This window comes from Pararge aegeria, chromosome 22, assembly GCF_905163445.1.
Source record: "Pararge aegeria chromosome 22, ilParAegt1.1, whole genome shotgun sequence".
NCBI classification, from domain to species: domain Eukaryota; kingdom Metazoa; phylum Arthropoda; class Insecta; order Lepidoptera; family Nymphalidae; genus Pararge; species Pararge aegeria.
The window spans coordinates 3,279,015-3,296,299 of record NC_053201.1 but is presented as its reverse complement, the minus strand read 5'-3'; the positions used below and the strand labels follow the sequence as shown (position 1 = coordinate 3,296,299).

The following is a 17,285-nucleotide window of genomic DNA, read 5'->3' as shown; positions in this document are numbered from 1 at the left end:
GCCGGCTTCTTCTCGGTAGAATCTGCCTTACGAACCGGTGGTAGAGTCACTACACACGGACAGACTTGACGTTTCAAAAGTGCTTGTATTAGGCCTACTTGAAATAAATGAATTTTGAATTTTAAATTTTGAAATTTTGAATCTTTTGAATTTTGCTAAATCTAACTAAATAAATTTTAATACTAAACCGAACTACTAGTTCTTTAATAAGCGCGTTAAACTATGCATAGTTTGCCGTGTGGAGACGGCAGATCAGTAGTTCAGAAGATACAGCTGTCACCACCCCACATCTTCCCGCGGGTGTCGTACGAGGCGACTAAGGGAATATAACAGAGAGCGGACAGCAGCTTGCTCTGTGTTACTACTACCAACACATCTGTCTAACCAAATAAATGATCCTAATTAATTGTGATATTTGCCACTAACTGGCGTACGAGTCAAGAAGCGTGGAGATATGACATTTACTTACGACCAATCCAAATAATCATTTTTAAATAGCAGAAGCTACACTTACATCTCACGTAAGCGTTACTTCCGCCAAAAAAAATCTGTGTTACTCCCTAGTCGCGCCTAAAGAAGTTTTACTTCAAAATAGTTGCTTTTCCGATTCCTGCATCGAAATATATTATTGCCTAAAAACATTTTGTTCTTTTTTCAGTTACTACTCAATACATTTTACAATTACAGCGTATCTATATTAAAACTAATAGTGCTCCGAATGTGCGCAAAAGTGGCCACACGTAACAATAAGCGGGACAGCATGAATGTCCAATAAAAAACCACTCTGATTGCAAATGTCCGTCCTCCATTAGTTCCGATGTATCCGAAAACAATGTTGTGCTTGAAATCCATTAACGCACCGCGCCAGAAGCTGTTTTCATTTCACAATAGGCCGAAAAGTTTAAAAATTCACAGCCAAAATTCACCAAACAGTTCCACATCATATATCAATAATCATAAAGGTTGATTTAGCGTGAATGGTTTTAAAGATAGATGATCAATATGAATGGCTGATTGTACAACAAATATGGACTCGCGTATAGTCATCCCATGGTAACAAACAATGTGAATATGCATATTGGGTTTCCAAACCCGTGTAGATAAGTTGTTATGTTAATATAGAATGAGAACTACGGTATTTTGATACAAACAAACTATATTTATATAATTTATTATTTATATACGTATATACTATGATTTATGAACGAACAGAGAAGCAGCAATAGCCTAGTGGTGAGAGCTTTTGGCTTTTGGCTTTTCATTCGAAGGGACTGAGTTCGTTTTGCAGCAAGCAGTCTACCATGAGTCATGTGCATTTTTAATATAAAAAAATAAAATAAAAAAGAAATCATTTTATTTCAGTTCGTTGGGTCCCCCAAATCCAAAATTGAGAGATTAACATACTCGTAAAATGAATATAAAAGACACTCAAATTAAAAAAAAAATATATATTATTACTATTTTATATTATACTAGCTGTTGCCCGCGACTGTGTTCTGTCGTCTGTGTTCGATTTTGTTTTTTGAATGGCATTCAATTAAGTTGTAGTTCTAAAAAAATTAAAGTATTCAGTATCGCTAAGCCTGAAATGAAGGGTTTGCTGCTGTCCGCTGAGGAGTTCTGTTCTCTATCTAAAGCCACGTTCATCAGATATTCACAAAGTTTGGACAAAATTAAACACATATTATAATCTCTATAGTACAAAAAATAATTATTTAAATTGGTTATAATTTGTCGGAGTTATGGTGTAAAATCGTAAAACACTTTCATCCCCTCTCCCAAAGGAACCGAGCCGATAAAAAGTATCCTATATCACTTCTAACACTTCCAAGAATAAGTTTACAAAGTTTCATGAGGATCGTTTATGTAGTTTTTGCGTGAAAGCGTAACAAACAAACTTACATTGACATTTATAATATTAGTAGGGATAGGGATTTGGCATCTGGTGCACTTTTTAAAACTAACCAATTTTAAAAAAATACGATGTCAGGGTTTGGCAAATCTCGATAGAACTCAGCTTTACCGTTTATGTGTCAGCACGAATCAAGATAGAAATAGAAAAAAAAGTCTACAGTCGAAAAATCACAATAGAATAATATTATTATTATGGTAAATAGGAATAGTTATGATAATACATTTTCCCACTGAAAGCGTAGATATCAATCGGTTTCATGAATAACTGAACAGTGCATGTATTACGAAACGTATTGACAACGCATTGTGATCGTCGCATTCATTATAGAATTGTACAATCCCCGAAAACAAGGCAAGTCTGCAAGACAATTTATTCTCTATTCAATCTGCCATCATCATGTAATCAACATCACATGAGGGTACTCCAATGCCGGAGCGAAAAATGTGTAGAGAGCTCACTTTGTAAGATCCATGCTGTGCAAAGAATAACGATTTAAGAAATTATACATTGCACCATGCAAACAAACGTGCATGGTTACAAACAGTTGCATGGTTTTCGCAGATTTTATGTCAAAGTAACTGCTGCTTTTTGTTTTTATTTTTTACTAAACGCTAGCCCCTGATTGTAATCTAACGTGGTGGTGAGTGACAATGCAGATTGCAAAAATAATTCATAGATTCTGCAAGAAAGTGCAAGCCACACAGATACGGACGTAGGGTAAGAACTGAGATGACGCGGACATCTTAATGTATTATTCTAATGTCATTATTCTAATGTGTAGCTATATATTAAAAATTATAAACTAAATATCAATTGAACGTTTATCATCATCTCGCCCATTATTGTAAATTTTGTCTCTATTTATTATGTGTGATATTTGAATACAACGCCACGGTACGCGTCATGTAAACCCGGGACGTCATATCTGTGTAGCTTGCACCTCGTGTAAACTTTCGTCATGAACATTCGAAATGCCTACCAATAGTAGCCAATGAAAAAAAAACCTTCGAAAATTAAGTAGCTAATATACAGTTATATAGAGCGTGTGTGATCTGCTCGTTAGTTATTACTTATTGACATTACTAGTTAAAAATGCTTTTCCTACAATAAAATTCAAAATTCATAATTCAAAATTAATTTATTTCAAGTAGGCCTAATATAAGCACTTTTGAAACGTCAAGTCTGTCTGTTTGTAGTGACTCTACCACCGGTTCGGAAGGCAGATTCTACCGAGAAGAAGCCGGCAAGAAACTCAGCAGTTGCTCTTTTCCAACATCAACAGATTACATTTTACATTTTAACATTAATTTTTTTGAGAGCTGAAAGCGGAGTGGATGCTTCCAAGCAACCTTGTCATTACAGATAAGTACACTAAGAACAACAGACTACACTACAGATAAGAACTAGTAAAACTATTGTGGTTTACCATTGATTGCATTGACGTTTCGTAATACAGGGGGCTGTTCAAAAGGTGACGCCAATTTTATCTCGAATCAATCGCCTTTCATATACAGTTGAAGTGTCAGTCCTCTAGAAAATGGCTGTGTCATCAACATATTGATAAACAAATATGAACTTTATTTCTTTGATATTGAGTTGAAATTTAGGTGTTTCATTGTGTTTAAAAACGTATTTCTGTTGGTATTTATTGAGGAATTTAAGGATATGGAAAGTGTACGTCGTTGAACACTTTACGTTTTCTTATGCAGTGGCCAAGTCTTAATTCTTTTTATCGGTGAGGTTATATTTAGCTCTTGACTGCCATCTCCCCTGGTGGTAAGTGATTATGCAGTCTAAGATGGCAGCGGGCTAACGCACATACAATCGGTTTCCATGCATTATACTAGGACACGAATGACCGTCACCAGTGCGCCTAAATCGTTAGGCATTCGATTTAGGCAATGTCTAAAGAAAAAAAAACGTTTTACCAACTCTTTGGTGATAAATATTGGTGAAAAGTTGATAGATGCCTAGGAGTCTCCTTAGATTAGGCGTCACTTATGAAGGTATTGTCTTTTTCATCGTTTTTAAAAACGTGTTTTTGTCGTTGGGCGGTAAGCTACAGTAAAGCAACTACAGTTAAGTTTTAGCAACTTTCAAATCTCTGTGAGTCGATCAGTGAAAAACACAGCGCAACTATTCCGACGTTATAACAATAGAACCCATATATTTTTCTCTCCTCTCTTAAACATATTAAATCAATGTAGCTATACATATATATATATAGAAAAATAAGCTATTTAGCTTTCCAGTACTGTAGAGAGCCGATTGGCGCAGTGGGCAGCGACCCTGCTTTCTGAGTCCAAGGCTGTGGGTCCGCTTCCCACAACAGGAGAATGTTTGTGTGATGAACATGAATGTTTTTCAATGTCGGGGTCTTTATCTGTATATTATAAATATTAATGTGTGTTATATTCATATTAAAATTTTAATCAGCTATCTTAGTACCCGTAACACAAGCTACGCTTACATTGGGGCTAGATCGCTATGTGTGCATTGTCGTAGTATATTTATTTATTTATTACTATGCTGCATAAAAACCGATATGTGGTATGAGTTTAATGTAAATGCATTAATAAATACGATATTAACTGGATATTGTACATTGGCGTTTCAAAAGGAAATTTAATAAAGTTTCAATTTCGCTTCAAAAATCGATTCTATAATCGAAAGTCGATTAAATTAAAGCTCGATTAAAAAGTAGATTCAGACGAAACCGATTTTTAAATGGGCCCTCGAACAGATGTAAATTACAAAGGATCCATGTAAATAGCGTTACACTTGTTTTCCCGGCCATAACGCCATTCTGACTAACCGATAGACAATAAGCGGTGGTTCCACAGAGTTATAAAAGGTATAGACAGGTATTAAGTTTGATACAGAAGAGTTGTTTGTTATAGAGCCCACCCGGGTAAGTACTACCGCCAAGTAACATTGCTGTGTTCCGACCTGAAGAGTGAACGAATGAATAAATGAATGAATACACTTTTATTGTACACCACATAAAAATCATTAGTCATCTTAGTACCCATAACACAAGCTACGCTTACTTTGGGGCTAGCGACGTCATTGTATATTTATTTAGCTAGAAATAAAATGGAAGCTCGCTGAGTGACTTTGAGCCTAAGTATTATAAGGTTTATAATAAACAAACATGTTTCGGAGCCAGAAATCATCACAAATAACACGCGCTCGTTAGTTAAAAGTGAAAGTCTTGTCTCATATGAATCCATTACCGGCCCACTACAGGTCACGGGTCTCCTCCCACGATGAGAAGAGTTTGAGTCCGCAGTCCACCACACTGGCCCTGTGCGGATTGGTGGACTCCACACACTTACACAATGTAGAACTCCGAGGCATGCAGCCTAACTGAGAAAAGTTAGAGGTGCGTGCTGGGATTCGAAGGTCCCCCCCCCCCCCGGAAGTGAACTCGAGCTCCTATCTAATGCGCTATCACCGCTTCAAGTCCTATCTATTAGTTACTAACTCTACGTATTGTTATACCCAAAACGCGCATCAATCAAACGCGTAAATTGCTTCTCTCGACACGACAGCTTTAAAGCGCAATCCCCTTTAAGCTGGCGACATACCTATAGCTTGTGGGGTTGATGATTGACTTTTGTCCGACCGCATTATTAAACTAGAACTATCAAGTTTATATAAAGATAACCTTTATTGTTATACTTTGCCAGTACAAGTTTTAATAGCTAAATCATTTCAACGTTATTAAATTATTTGACTATCGATTTTAGTGTTTTTGCCTACACTGGGAGTAATTATCATATATAACATATAAATTTATATATAAATTTTCGGAACCGTAAGAATTTGAACCTGTGACTCTCTGACAATAAAATCCTGTCTGTTCCTAAAATTTTTATATGCATTGTAAATTTAAAAAATGATAGTTCCTCCCAGTGTAGGCAAAAACACTAATAAAAATGATAAAAAAAACGATAGTCAAATAATTTGATAACGTTGAAATGATTTAGCTATAAAAATTATTAAATTATAACAAAGCAATGTGCCATCTCTTGTTGCAAACGTGTCTCATTGTAATATGGACCTTTGAAAACGGTAGATCGAAACTGCAACGTTTCCTACTAGATGACGCTACAGTCGCTATAAGACAGATGTCAAAGGCATATACTAATTTCGGCATCTATGGTAGAAGAGCCGTAGCTTTTTCCAATTAGGAAAAGTCAGAGAGTCGCAGGTTCAGAACCTGTCTCGCTGAGCTATGTTGGTAACTCTAGTTCTTCTACGGATCTCCTCATTTCTGATTTGATCACGTATATTTGATACTCGTGGCAAAGCTCTCTCCATCGCCTGATGAGTTACTCTGAGCCTTCTTATGAGGCCCATAATGGACCCATAATGGGTGGGCCAGTAATAAATAAATTAAGATGATGATGATGATGGAAAGTTCATAGTACGCAATTATAACTCTATATCATTAAAAATGCACGTCAATTAACACTACTGCACACCAGTGTTAATATATGTTTGACGGCCGAGTGGCGCAGTGGGCAGCGACCCTGCTTTCTGAGTCCAAGGTCGTGGGTTCGATTCCCATATCTGGAAAATGTTTGTGTGATGAACATGAATGTTTTTCAGTGCTGGGTGTTCATCTGTATATTATAAGTATTTATGTGTAAAAAATATTCATCAGCTAACCTAGCACCCATAACACAAGCTACGCTTACTTTGGGCCTAGATGGCGATGTGTATGTTTATTAAAAAAAACTTATATATATATATATATATAGGTGCATATTGTATGAACCGCTGGAGGTACATTTAATATCAAAGCTCCCATATTCTGTTTCACACACGGCCAATTAACTTGTTATCGCGAACACAAACCTTCGATTAAAATTTTCAATGCACGAAAGGTTCGACGATCAAAGGGACAGGTTATTCATTTGAATGGAAAATGTTTCATCATATATGTTTTAGTGTTGGTGACATAAAGCTACTTGAAGTGGCTTGCTCTAATTAATTGATTGTTTATATTAAAATGTTTTAAGCAATTATAATATCACTTGCTTCAGCTTTTTGCGACCTAGCTCGTTTGGGGAAGTACTCGCCATGCCTTTTTCTGCCGCTAAGCAGCATTGTTGTAATGCTGTGTTCCGGTCTGAAGGGCGTTGTTGCGTTGTTATAACAGGCTCATGAGGCTTAAAACCGGCGTCTCCAATTGATGGCGATGGATTTCACTTACCATCAGGTAGAACATCAGTTTTGTTCCTGCAATTATGAGTTACTGTTAAAAAAATTTGAATGAACACATCGTGAGGAAACCTGCATAGGCAAGAAAGTTCTCCATCTTCTCAAAGGCGTGTTCAGCCCACCAATCTGCACTGGGCCAGCGTGGCGGAATGTAACCTAAAACCTTTCTCATTGTGGGAGGAGAGCCGTGTAGTAGTGGGCCGGTAATGGGTTGGATTAAAAGATTACTGGGCCTAAAGCGACCACGTTTTTGGCCCATACGTACTAGGATATTAGGATTATAAATATGGGTAAACAGTCCAGTGGAGTTTATTAGCTATTGATGAATGTTTTTTTGCAAATTTTTACTCTGCCTATGTACCGAATCCATGAACTAGCGATCTCGAGTGAATCACGCTAATCACTAGACCAACAAGGTAGCTATTACTAAAACCTTAAAATATTAATATGAAATACGTTGAAAATAAACGTTTCCAGTAAAAAGCTACATCAACGTTTCGTTTGATTGGGTGTTTATTGAATTAGGCTTCCCGTCATGTTGTTTTAATGTCCTATCACTGTGGCTTTTGATGCTTTTAACTGAGCGTTTGAAAGGATTCAATGTTCAAAGCACGAGTGTCTGTCGCGAGTTTTGTTTCCACTTTCAACCGCAGGAGCGCTTTTGAATTTAAATATTAATCATAATTTAAATTAGGAAGACTTTTAGGGTTCCATAGTCAAAAAATTCGACATTTAAAGTTCCGTAGACCATAGTAAACCGAATAACTGTTACAATTTACCTGTCAGTCCGTCAGTCCTTCCGTAATCGTAAGTGGAAAACAGTCGTCTATAAACAGAACGACACTGTGCAAGGTATGCCAGGACCATATCTGTCAAAGGGCCGTCATGTGTCCACCAACCTGACACGAAGGTGTCAAGTGAAACATTCATGTCGGAAGTACTTCAACGGACGAATTCTGTTACAGAAAGCTTTATTATTACTAAAACTTGGAGAAGTCAAGTATCGACTACTTTCTAGAGTTCCGTACACAATCATAATTACCTTATAGTTTTGTCATGTCAGCTTGTTTGTTTGTTTGTATTCCTCAGAATTCTAAGTTAAGTTTGATTGAAGTAGCTTCAAAATCTTTTTAACTCTAAATTTCATTATATAGACTAAATTTAAAAAAAACTGATGCTAAGAATACAATTTCATTCTTGAACTCTTAAGGATTTGAAGCAATCAAAAACAGAAATAAAATGGTTGAAAACTCTTACGTTGGCTTGAAAAGTTTAAGTTAATTATTGACGTGACAACGTCTTATAAATTGGTTTGCCGGGTGACACTTCAAGAAACTGCGTTACGCTCCGCTCACGTTATGCGCTCACAATGAGAGCGAGTGAGAGGAACGCGTCCCTTCCACTCGGGCATGGTTAGCCCGCCTAAGAGCGAGAGAGACAGACATAAAAAGTGAAAGGCACGCGTCCCTTAGTAAACGCTGTTTCATTGTACGCAAATGTATTGCAAGTTATTGTATGTATATTTGTATATAAATACGTATGTATGTGTAAAGGTAAAAATAAAATTTTGTTAATATGAAATTCAGTGCGAGATTCTTTGTATAAATTAATGTTTTAAATATAATTCTTTGTATAAATAAATGTTTTAAATTGTTACTATTATTTCATCCTTCTTCCTACTATACGAATGAATATTCACATTAAAATAATTTTACCACTCAAAGTCGTTGTCACGTAAAACTTTCGCCCGTATACCGACTTTACAGGCAACCAATTTTATACTAATGAATTTTTTTTTAACAGTAAAAGTAAAAGAACTAGTCCGAAAAATCCAACTTTCAACATGAACTTAAAGCTATAAAAAGTGCAACTTTTTGAGTGTTAAATAAGGTATTTCACAATTATTAAAAGCTGCACAGTTTTCGGCAAACTTAACATGAAAATAAGCGCTTATTATAAAATATACTAATTTCAACACCCAATAGGTTTCTCGGAAAGAGTTCTGTGTATCACATAACGCAGGTCGTTAGGATGAATATTTATAATGACTGAATAAATATGCCTTTTGAGGGCCTGGCTTCGCTTAGCACGCACCGTGTTAAGAGCGTGACGGTTTTCATAATGCTCCCCCCACTTCATAGGGAGGGATAAAGATAGGGTAGGTATAGGTAGAGGGATAGGGATAGGATAGGGGTAGGTAAAGTGATGGCATGTACCTACCAGGTGTTGACGATCATGCCGTGAAGTATTATTTCGTACACTGATACAACTGGAAGTTGGAAGTTCTCTCGCTTTTATATTTGAGTTTTTGCTTGTTTTAGTTTTTGATACTGATGCTGTCTAAGTCCATAAAACAAATGATCATATGCTAAAATTAAAATAATATATAAATTTAAAATTTAAAAACCTACGGCTTTCAATGTAATACACATTATTCTTCTTATTTTGGCAACGGCAGCATGAGAGCCTTCGTTTAGTGGGAAAGCGCTCAAGACGCGATTGCCACAGAGTCACAGGTTCAAACCCTGTTGGTTCTGTAGATTTAACATGCATTATTAAAATTTATAAAAAAAAATCCTCAAAGTGTAGGTAAAATACTAAAAATAATTATTATTCATTAATACATATTCTCTCTAAATCTAAATTATTATTTTTTATACTCAGCCATTACAATTTTAGCTGATAGCTTGAATTATGTATGTTAACATATTTATTTAATTATAACGCCAAATTATACGTTCTACCTTATTGTGCTGTTATATATGTTTCTCTATGGTGTACAAAAAAAGTATATTCATTTATTCATATTATGTTCGATCTAAGTGTGTTTGCTAGATGCTAATTTTAGTAGAAAAAGATTTCGCCATTGTTCTTTTCATGCCCAATTGATTTAAAAGAAAAAAGATCTGCGTTATTTCCATTTCTTTTTTCAGCAAAGAAATTAATTGCGTTGAGTTGAATCACTTTCTGGTTCGTCTGAATCAAGTTTGTAACATTAACTTAGCTTTGCCCCGAACGTTAACACACGAACAATTTTTCAAAAGCTGCCTCGCGTCGCACTCTCAGTGGTTGCTCCAGGAGGGAGTCCACAAAGCGGCGGTGAGTAATTACAGAAAAATGGGGAATAACTGGGTCAGGATGCCTGTGTGCGTATCTGGGCGCATGCACTAGTGTTGCTGGGGATTAAGGGTTCAATGACACTCGAGTGTGATGATGTGATGACTCAGTGCATTTTAATGCAAGGAAATACGTTTTAAACATCATAATTATGTCTCCAGAGGAGATTATGTTGGAGGTATATGCGCCGTTTTTTTTCAGGCGTCGAGAAATTGTAGCTGTATTAAATGGGTGTTAGTTTAAATGTTTGATACGTGAGTAAATAGGTAAAGACTCTTCCCCTACGTACGAGTATCACTTTTTTTTTTTTTAAATATCAAAGGTGTATTTTAATTTTAATGTTAATGAGTAAGGGGGGAATAGCCAGGGTTTCGTAGCAAAGTGGTAAAAACGAACCGACTTAGTACATTATCACAACATCTTATTTCACTAATGCTTACTACTTGACTATATACTTGAATATGTTGTAAGCATCATATCCATATCTCCAGAGGAGATTATGTTGAAGGTACATGATGCTTTTTTGCAGGCGTAGAGAAATTGTAGCTGTGTTGTGTGTTAGTTTAAAGCCACGGATACACTAGGGGACAAATGGAGCAACATGTTGCGGAACATGTTCCTCAACAACTACGTGGAATGTGCCGACATACATGTCGCGGAACATTTCGTCGACCACACTTCTCAGTGTTTATAGAAATGTCGCCCGAGGAGGTTGTGGCTATTAGTGCTGCGTACATAGTAATTATATCGAGTGTGTTGAAACGTAAGAGAAAGAGAAGGTGGTGGATGCGGAATTTCTTATTACAACGAGATAGAAGAGTTAATATTTTAAGTGATCTCCGAATGTCTGACGGATCGTTTGTGAATTTTACTCGCATGTCATCATCTGATTTTGAAATTTTATTGCAAATGATCGCACCTTCCATAGCCAAACAGGATACAATATTACGGAACGCTATTAGTCCTCATATCAGACTAGCCATTACATTGAGGTACTTGTCGACTGGAGATTCTTATGCTTCTTTGTCGTACACTTTTCGAGTGTCAAAACAACTAATACGTAAAATAGTACCAGAAGTTTGTAAAGAACTGATAAAAAAATTGAAGATATTTGTAAAGGTAAGTTGAAGAAAACGCATAATTTTATTTATAATTGTATTTTAATCTTCAGTAAAATAAATTTTAAAGAGTACAAGATGGATATAGCGATCAACGTAAATTAATTAGTATTAGTGCCATCAATGCTATTAGTGCTCGAGGAATCCATATTTGCAAGTATATTTTGTATAATATGCTCTTCAGAAGGCTCGGGGCTAATATCACTGGATGCAGTGCTATAGCCCTGTTGAACAACTGACTGGCTTTGATTATTATAACTTGTACGGTATTTTCCTAAGCGTGCATCTAATAAAATATTATTAATATAATATTTAGCCATAATTACACTATGTTCGTCATTTAATGCACGTAACTCAGTTCCTACGTACTGTCCATAAACATCGAATTCATCTCGGGACATCATTCTGTTTTTAGCAGCATGCAGAACTTCATAAGCCTCCTCCAATCTATCTTCATTGGGGTGGCTCCTCTTCCGAGTTGGTCGCGACGATGAAGGTGTTAGTGCAGGGGTTGTGGGTTGCTCTGCTTGATCAATGGTACTCGTAGATTGCGATTCTAGTTGATGAGGAGATTGAAATTCCGGAACGGAAGATTGAGAATGTATAACGACATCTTCATCCGGAGACGAAATCGAGTTTTGGCTTTGTGGACTCTGAAAAATTAATGATATAAATATTAAGTCAATTATTATAATAAGAATATACTAAGTATAAAACACGTAGTGTATTATATCAAACATCTGTTAGACATGAATCCTTAATTATTAGTACGCAAAAATAGTATTTAATGTATCATTATTTCTTTACAGATCCCAGCTACTCCAAATGAATGGAAAACCAAGGCTAAAAGCTTTGAAAATATATGGAATTTTCCGCATTGCGTTGGATCTATAGACGGTAAACACGTTTTAATCCAAGCTCCTTCGAATTCGGGAAGTGACTATTTTAACTATAAGGAACAATTTAGTATTGTCCTATTGGGTATTGTCGATGCAAATTACAATTTTATCTATGCAAATTGTGGTGCTAAAGGAAAATCTTCTGACAGTGGAGTATTCCAAGAGACTGCTTTTTATAAAGCTTTAGCTGATAACCAACTCAACTGGCCAACTCCAGACCCAATACGACAAGATGGGCCGAATATGCCTTACGTACTTGTAGGAGACAGCGCCTTTGCACTGACAGAAAACATGATGAAGCCATATCCCGGTAATCATGACGTGGGTACAACAAGACGCATTTTCAACTATCGATTGTCAAGAGCTAGAAGAATTGTCGAAAATGTGTTCGGTATCTTAGGTGTTGTATTTCGTATATTCCGAACTCCCATAACCATCCTACCCTTTAATGCTGAAGTTGTTGTAATGGCGTGCGTATACCTCCATAATTTTTTAAGGCGAAATAGTCAATCGAGATCACTGTACAACCCACATGGGACTTTTGATTCTGAAAATGTGGATCACGATATTTTAGAAGGATCTTGGCGCAGAGAAACTGGCTCTGTTAATATGTCGAATTTAAATGCTATGGGAAGACGCTACCCTGAATCTGCAATGGAAATAAGAAACAAATTTGCTGAATATTTCATGAGTGAAGAAGGACGTGTTCCCTGGCAGAATAATTTTTAAATGAATAAACTAGTATTGTACTATATTTTTTCTTTTAATGTTACTGAACAACGTCAATCCTTTTAGAAGTGAAGTTTTGTGGGTGAGGTGTGTACAAATCTTAGTTTATGTAAATAATATAGGTACGTATTAATTTGTTACTTTTCCTTTCCTTGTGTGTCCGTACAATAAATTATAAATAAATAAATATAAATAAATTATAAATAAAAATAAATCCGTTTGCGCTAAATTTGTCGCAAGTGATGTGACCGTGATTACTGATTACAAATGACAAAATAACTAAAGTATGACTTACGTTTGTGTCCAAAGTGTCCAAGCTTCCAGAAGTTGTGGCTCCCTTTAGCAAAAATTTCATTGCATCGTACGCAAACCATGCACTGGACTTCACGTCCTCTCGTCCACTACCAGTAGTTTTTGACGATTTCACTTTCTTCCTTTCTCGGACAAATTGCGAACGCAGGGTATGAACTTTGGTTTCTATTTCTTTTCTAGGCAATTTAAGCGCCTTGGCAATATCCTCCCATGCATCATTTTTCTTTATTTTATTTCGATAGTCACGGTGTGAAGTATTCCACAACAAGTCACGACTTTCGTAAAGCTCTATAAGCAAAAGCACGGTATCATTTCCCCACACTACAGACATTTTAAAGGCACGTTGCGTACGCGACTACACTCAGTGACAAATGGCGCAACACTGACGCGGGACACGTGCGCTCGCTCTCGAGGCGGGAGCAAGCAACATGCCCCGCGTCACGTACAATGTTGTGGGTCATGTTGCGGGACACTATGCAACGTTGCAGCGTCACGTATATTTTGTGTTGCGCGTCATGTTGCGGGACAAAATGTTCCCTAGTGTATCCGGTGCTTAAATGTTTGATAGGTGAGTAAATATAGGTCAGTACTCTTTCCCAACCTCCATATATATGTATATTTTTTTTAAATAGTAAAGTTATATATTTAATGTTAATGAGTAAGGGGGAAATAGCTACGCGATCCGTAGCAAAGTGTTAAAAACGAACTGACATAGTCCACTACTATTACTACTATTACTTTAGTAAACACTAATGCTCAGTTAAATATTTGAATACATTTACGCCCGCACTGGCTCAGTGGTGAACGCTCTGTTCTTATGAGTGCAGGACGCGAATTTTTGGAAATTTGGAAATTTATAATTGCTGAGTTTTCTTTGGTCTGGTCTGGTGAGAGACTTTCACCTTTTTTTTTTATTTATTGTTCAACATAAATTGTAACAAATATTTTTCAACATCCATGCCATTAGGAACTATGCGTTTATGGTGAGGATGGCGGGTTCGCAATTATATATCTTTATGAAATTAATCTAAATGTAAATGTAACTTTATCTTAATGTAAATCATTAAGATCAGACAATCTTAATCGAACAGTGGCATTTTTTTGCACTGTTAGCTAAAAAATGTCTTTTACATTTCCTTAAAAATATATGTTTTTTTTTCATTTCAACATTACAAAGCGGGTGGAAGATCTTCAAATATTTTGGATTATATGTATTTTTATTCCTTTTTCCGTATACATTATGTGTTTTCGGTAGAATACACTTTTTATAACTAGGCAGTGTCCGAAATTTACCATCACGCTCTTTACGTCTCATATGTTGTATATAACTAAATTCTAGGATAGGTATATGGCAATATGATACCATCTTCACCATCAATATTATGAACCCAGTGTCGGCCGACTATAGGACGCGGATCTGATCTAAGGATGACAACTGAGAAGAGTCAAGACCATAGTCGCAGGCTAAGTGCCGATTCGTATCTCTGAAAACATTATAAAAAACAATCAGGTATGTAGTTTTTCTCTCAACATCCTCCTTCCTAATTAAAGGTGAATTTGAAGGCTGACTGGCGTAGTGAGCAGCGACCCTGCTTTCTGAGTTCAAGGCCGTGGGATCGATTCCCACAACTGAAAAATGTTTGTGTGGCAAACATGAATGTTTAAAAAAAAATTCAAGTTTAAAATTCAAGTTTTACTAACCTAACTGTCACTTGGTTTACATCGATGAAAACTTTTCTTACGCACTTTTAACACTTAAACTACTAACTATTTATGATATAAATTAGGCGCTTAAATTGGATTTGGGCACTAAAAACACACAAAATAAATTAAAATAACAAAAATAAAGTACAGAGGCGGTGTTGCCACACCAAAAAGTCTGTTGTGTTGTGAATGTTTTTCAGTGCCTTCGTAAATATATGTATATTATAAGTCAAATCAATTCGTTACGGATCTTACATTTGGTGTGCCTACAATTACAGTCAAACCTGGATTCAAGGGAGCACAATCTCTTTCTCGCTTATAGAGGTTTCTCACTAACCCGAGTTTCTCGCTAATGCAGGTACATGGGTAGCGTTTCTCTCTTATAGAGGTACGCAGCAATAACAAGACATATTCATGCACTATGTAATTTTATTTTATTTATAACTTATTTACATTAAAAAAAATCCGTGAATTTCGTTTGGGTTTCTGTTTTTGTATTTTGAATGTTTTTCTCTAACTCATAAATGTTGTCGATTGCTTGCTCGACTGTCGCTTATAGAGGTATAGATAAGTAGCAGCCTCACTTACGGAGGTCCGTGAGGGAAAAACGACTCTCTCTTACAAAGGTTTCTGTTTCTCGCTAATAGAGGTTTTCGGAGCTTAAAATGACGGGTCCCGGCTATTACTCTCACTTATAGAGTTTTCTCACTTATCCAGTTCTCACTTACCCAGGTTTGACTGTAAATAGTAACTCATAATCATCATTATTATTAACCCATAACAGGCCCTCTACAGAGCACGGCTCTCCCAAAATTAGAAGGGCTTAGGCCGCAGTTCACCACGCTTTCCTTACGATGTTTCCCTTCACAGTTGAAGCAAGTAATATTTTACTTGCTTAGAACGCACATTACTTAGAAAAGTTAGAGGTGTGCTGGGATTCGAGGTCGGCCCCCGAATTCAAATTCAAATTCAAAATTCAATTTCTCTTTATTTTGAAAAAATATGGTAGGTACTAAACAGTTATATATAGAGGTTGTGTGTTTGTAATGTAAAAACTTATAATACCTATTATTTATAAGTCCTAACCTAGCTAGCACCAGTTTTTGTCTTTCTGCTATGTGATATATCTATAGTCTATACTTAAATATGAATGTTCGGTGAAAATCCTATCGCTAAACCTGCAGAAAAATATTCTGCTACGTTCATATTTGTAGCAAGTTCAATGCTCTGGACGAAAAATGCTTCCAGTCTACAAAAAACGAGCATAATAACACGGGAGGTTAACGTCTTATAATGCTGCAAGGTACCTACTAAGTTAGTAACATTTCATAGGAAATTACTAATATCGTATGACCTTACGTGTTCAGTAGTTAGAAATTTTAATAGGATATGAACATAATCTTGATAAAAATGCTGATTAATGTGGAAATTGGTCGGGGATTATTTTCGTGCATTAATGTTTAATACGTCTGCGTCCTTCACCTCAACTCCTATGGAATATTCTGAAAGGGTAAAAAGTTTGTGAACCCTTGGTCCCAAAACAGCTTAATACTGTTCTGTTATATATATTTTTTTATGTATGTTCGGGGATAGCATACCGTCATTTACTGACGATTTTTTTATAGTCATCATTGACGGACCAATCAGGGGGCTTACTTAATGGTAAATGGAAAACTATCGGGTACTATTGGAGAAAATATTTTATTTTTAAAGTAGTAATTGACAGACCTCCTGCATCCAATACGGATGAAGTAAGAAGGCTTAACAGGTCTAAGCCTTTTGTGCTAGTGTAGTGTAGTGCAAGAGGCGGTAAGGAGCGGTGATAGTGCAGTGGGTAGGAGCTCGACTTCACTTTCGGAGGGGCCGAGTTCATATCCCAGCATGCACCTATTACTTTTCTATGTGCGTTTAAAGTAATAAAAAATATCACTTGCTTCGACGGTGAAGGAAAACATCGTGAGGGAACCTGCATGCTTGAGATTTCTACACAATGTTCTCTAAGGTATGTGCAGTCCACCAATCCACAATGGGCCAGCGTGGTAGACTACGGCCTTAACCTTTTCTCATTGTGGGAGGAGACCCGTGCCGAAAATTTTTAATTTTCTTAGCGGGAAGTTAAAAACTATTATATGCTGCACTTTAAATATCAAGGCGTAGCGTAGATATGTTATGATCGTCCGGGAGCTATACAACAGGTTACCCGGGCGTCTGACAAAGCCAACAAGAGAGACATGCCTTGGTGGTTTTTAGTTTGGGTAT

The 17,285-nt window shown here is 36.4% G+C and overlaps 2 protein-coding genes across 2 annotated transcripts; one reads left to right on the top strand and one right to left on the bottom strand.

Annotated features, from left to right (window-relative positions):
* Positions 1-10,848: 10,848 nt before the first annotated feature.
* On the top strand, positions 10,849-13,161 carry LOC120633869 (protein ALP1-like). Its single transcript, XM_039904250.1, has 2 exons — positions 10,849-11,383; positions 12,192-13,161. Exons 1-2 carry the CDS (start codon positions 10,856-10,858, stop codon positions 13,008-13,010), a joined length of 1,347 nt encoding a protein of 448 aa, XP_039760184.1. The 5' UTR covers positions 10,849-10,855; the 3' UTR covers positions 13,011-13,161.
* On the bottom strand, positions 11,381-13,870 carry LOC120633870 (transcription factor Adf-1-like). Its single transcript, XM_039904251.1, has 2 exons — positions 13,306-13,870; positions 11,381-12,035 (listed from the first exon to the last, which is right to left on the bottom strand). The coding sequence occupies exons 1-2, from the start codon at positions 13,651-13,653 to the stop codon at positions 11,484-11,486; spliced, it is 900 nt and encodes a 299-aa protein (XP_039760185.1). The 5' UTR covers positions 13,654-13,870; the 3' UTR covers positions 11,381-11,483.
* Positions 13,871-17,285: the final 3,415 nt, after the last annotated feature.

Excerpts from the sequence above, each read along its gene's own strand:
- LOC120633869 (XM_039904250.1), top strand. The coding sequence starts at position 10,856 with ATGGAGCAACATGTTGCGGAACATGTTCCTCAACAACTACGTGGAATG. Across the intron at positions 11,384-12,191 it reads AATTGAAGATATTTGTAAAG|ATCCCAGCTACTCCAAATGA; the intron begins GTAAGTTGAAGA and ends ATTTCTTTACAG.
- LOC120633870 (XM_039904251.1), bottom strand. The coding sequence starts at position 13,653 with ATGTCTGTAGTGTGGGGAAATGATACCGTGCTTTTGCTTATAGAGCTT. Across the intron at positions 12,036-13,305 it reads TGGACACTTTGGACACAAAC|AGTCCACAAAGCCAAAACTC; the intron begins GTAAGTCATACT and ends TTAATTTTTCAG.